General features: G+C 35.4%; 1 protein-coding gene across 1 annotated transcript; it reads right to left on the bottom strand.

Moving 5' to 3' along the window:
• Positions 1-659: 659 nt before the first annotated feature.
• LOC113331887 (probable ascorbate-specific transmembrane electron transporter 1) lies at positions 660-1,915 on the bottom strand. Its single transcript, XM_026578529.1, has 4 exons — positions 1,757-1,915; positions 1,592-1,640; positions 1,228-1,427; positions 660-917 (listed from the first exon to the last, which is right to left on the bottom strand). The coding sequence occupies exons 1-4, from the start codon at positions 1,913-1,915 to the stop codon at positions 660-662; spliced, it is 666 nt and encodes a 221-aa protein (XP_026434314.1).
• Positions 1,916-2,529: the final 614 nt, after the last annotated feature.

Genomic DNA, 2,529 nt, shown 5'->3' with positions numbered 1-2,529 from the left:
GTGGCGTCCAAAAAGGTGTAGTTCAGAGTCCATACCCTCTTTAAATGACCCCTAATACTTAAATACCATTAAAAAAAAGTTATTTCTAAATTTTCAATTCAAAGAATAAGATTTTTTTTTATTTATGTCAGGGTCCGATAAAGTGTCCTGACCCTTTTTTCAGGACCCTTGCACTGAAAACGACACAAAAAAACACTTATTTTAACTTTTGAAAGTTGGAAATAATATTAAACAACTAAAGATCCTCTGCTATCAGGGACATAAATGTCATACCGTGATATTTTTGGTAGGTTTGGGGTTAGGGTGACACTTTTGAAAACTCAATTCCAAGAGTGGCATCTTTAAGAATTCCCCCGTCAAAATAATTATCTTGCTGTCAATCGTTTTTTTTTCTTCGTATTGGTAGGAAGTATGTTTGCATTCATTTTGTACATTTAGCTACTAATTTCGATCTTGTAAAAATTCATTGGCTACTGTTTTTGCCAATCAAAAGAAAAAAAATATGTACTGTTTTACTTTCTTCAACTAAAAGTTCTGTTTATGACAATGCGTAGCAAATGAATTTTAATTAGCTTTATTAATAAGAATAATCAGCATGAACAAGGTACAAACTATACTCGAGCTTTATTTATTAGAAAGAACATTAATGACTTTAGTAATCAAGTACGTGGAAGAACAGCAGTAAGGCCAACAGCGACTCCAAAGAGAAGGATGATTAATCCGGTGAAGTTTACAACAAGAGCTTCTCGACCACTGACTAGATCTAGCCCTAAAAATGTCTGTAACAAACCCGTCTCGGCAGTGCAAATTGCAAGGAGGAAGATGACCATACCGACAAAAGCGTGCCATGGTACTAGTCTTGCCCTTGTTGGCATTCCAGCGCCAGGGTACCAGAAGGAGAAAAATGCAAACAACCACTGCGTACAAACACTTTTACAGTATGAATACTAATGAAAAATATGCTTATAAAGAATTCATCCTGTCGCAGTAGTACTAGATCCTTAATATTCAGTCGGTAGCTTATAGAATTCGTAAATGAATGTCAGTACTTTAATGTTCAAAATCTGAAGAACAGTTGAGAGGAAGTGTGTTTTGCGCTAAACTGTGCTAAAATGGATCATTGTTTTGGTGGCCTAAATGAGTAGCAAATCAGCAATACAAAAAATAAAGTAAAAGAGCTGCAAGTCACTCTTAAACGCAAATGAACTGATGTTATGAAGACATTACCTGCAAACCAAATAAGCAAATAGTGATCATGCCAAGCCATGAATGCAGTGTGAACATGTCTTTAAGTCCGATTTCATGGTGATACTTGAAGGCAACAAAGGCACCCAAAATACCCGACACAAGAGCAATCAGAAGAAACATTAAGTGCGTCAACTTTTGCGCCTTTCTCGAAGACCAGACTGTTTTATACGCCATTATACCTGCTCAGCATAACAAAAATAAGTTTTTTCCCTTCTACACCTGATATATATAAGTATATTTCCTTTGCTGTTTTGCGAAGTAAAAAACCATTTGTATTTTCACTTAATGGCATTAAAATACAGACAAAGTGCGATCAAAATCACATATATCTAAGCTGTGTTACCTTCTCCTCCCATAACAATGAAACCAATCACCATCAGCAATGGATGCAACTGCAAAACCAACAAACAGTGACAATTAGCAAAACCGGAATACACATGACAAGAATGACAAATCCTGAAACTCAAACGATGAATTTATGTTGAATTAGAAGTAAACTATTACGTACATTGAAGATCTTTTGCGTTGTCTCGGATTTAAAAGCGACACCTCCTTCAAAGTGAAATATCCAAACACATACAAGTGTAATAGCTGCAATGGCTAACAAATGTGCGAATATAGAGACGGGTGTTGCAGATATTAGGAAGCTCGAACGGTTTTTGGCCATTGTTTTTCCAGAAAGAGAAGCAATTGATGTATGAATCGAAGATATTGAGAGGGGTTTTACTGAATGTCAATAAAGTTATACACTTAAATATACACAAATTACAATGCATTGTAAAGATTAGCCGAAAAGAATAACCGTCCAGCCTGCACATCAAAGAAGACATACCCAAAGCCTACCGAAAACCTTCTTCATTTGGTTATAAGTTGTCAAGTAGTACGTCTTGCTACGATGTTTCTTCTCTGAGTATTTCTACTTTCACACATAATAGAAATTAATTTTCTTGTTTACTTAATTTAACTTATGTGGTATGAACAGAACCAAAAGTAGTCCCTCATTTCAAAGAAATTAGCATAGAAATTGACGGTAACATATTGTTTTAGCTGTCTTGCTTATTTGTTTATTGAAAAAAAAAAAGTAAAGGTAGTCCTCGCTGATTGAATTCTACTGTCTTGAACTCACTTATTATTAATTTGAGATTTATTTGAAACTGCAATCGGCAATTCGGCAGTATCATAAACATCCATGAATTTGAATTCTTAATGGACCCGTGCAAATCCCGCTAAAAAATCTCGCCCTGGACTTGAAAAGGTTGGCCAGCTATCCGGACTTGTAGG

This window comes from Papaver somniferum, unplaced genomic scaffold (genome assembly GCF_003573695.1).
Source record: "Papaver somniferum cultivar HN1 unplaced genomic scaffold, ASM357369v1 unplaced-scaffold_128, whole genome shotgun sequence".
In the NCBI taxonomy this organism is placed as follows: domain Eukaryota; kingdom Viridiplantae; phylum Streptophyta; class Magnoliopsida; order Ranunculales; family Papaveraceae; genus Papaver; species Papaver somniferum.
This window is presented reverse-complemented; position numbering and strand designations above follow the sequence as displayed.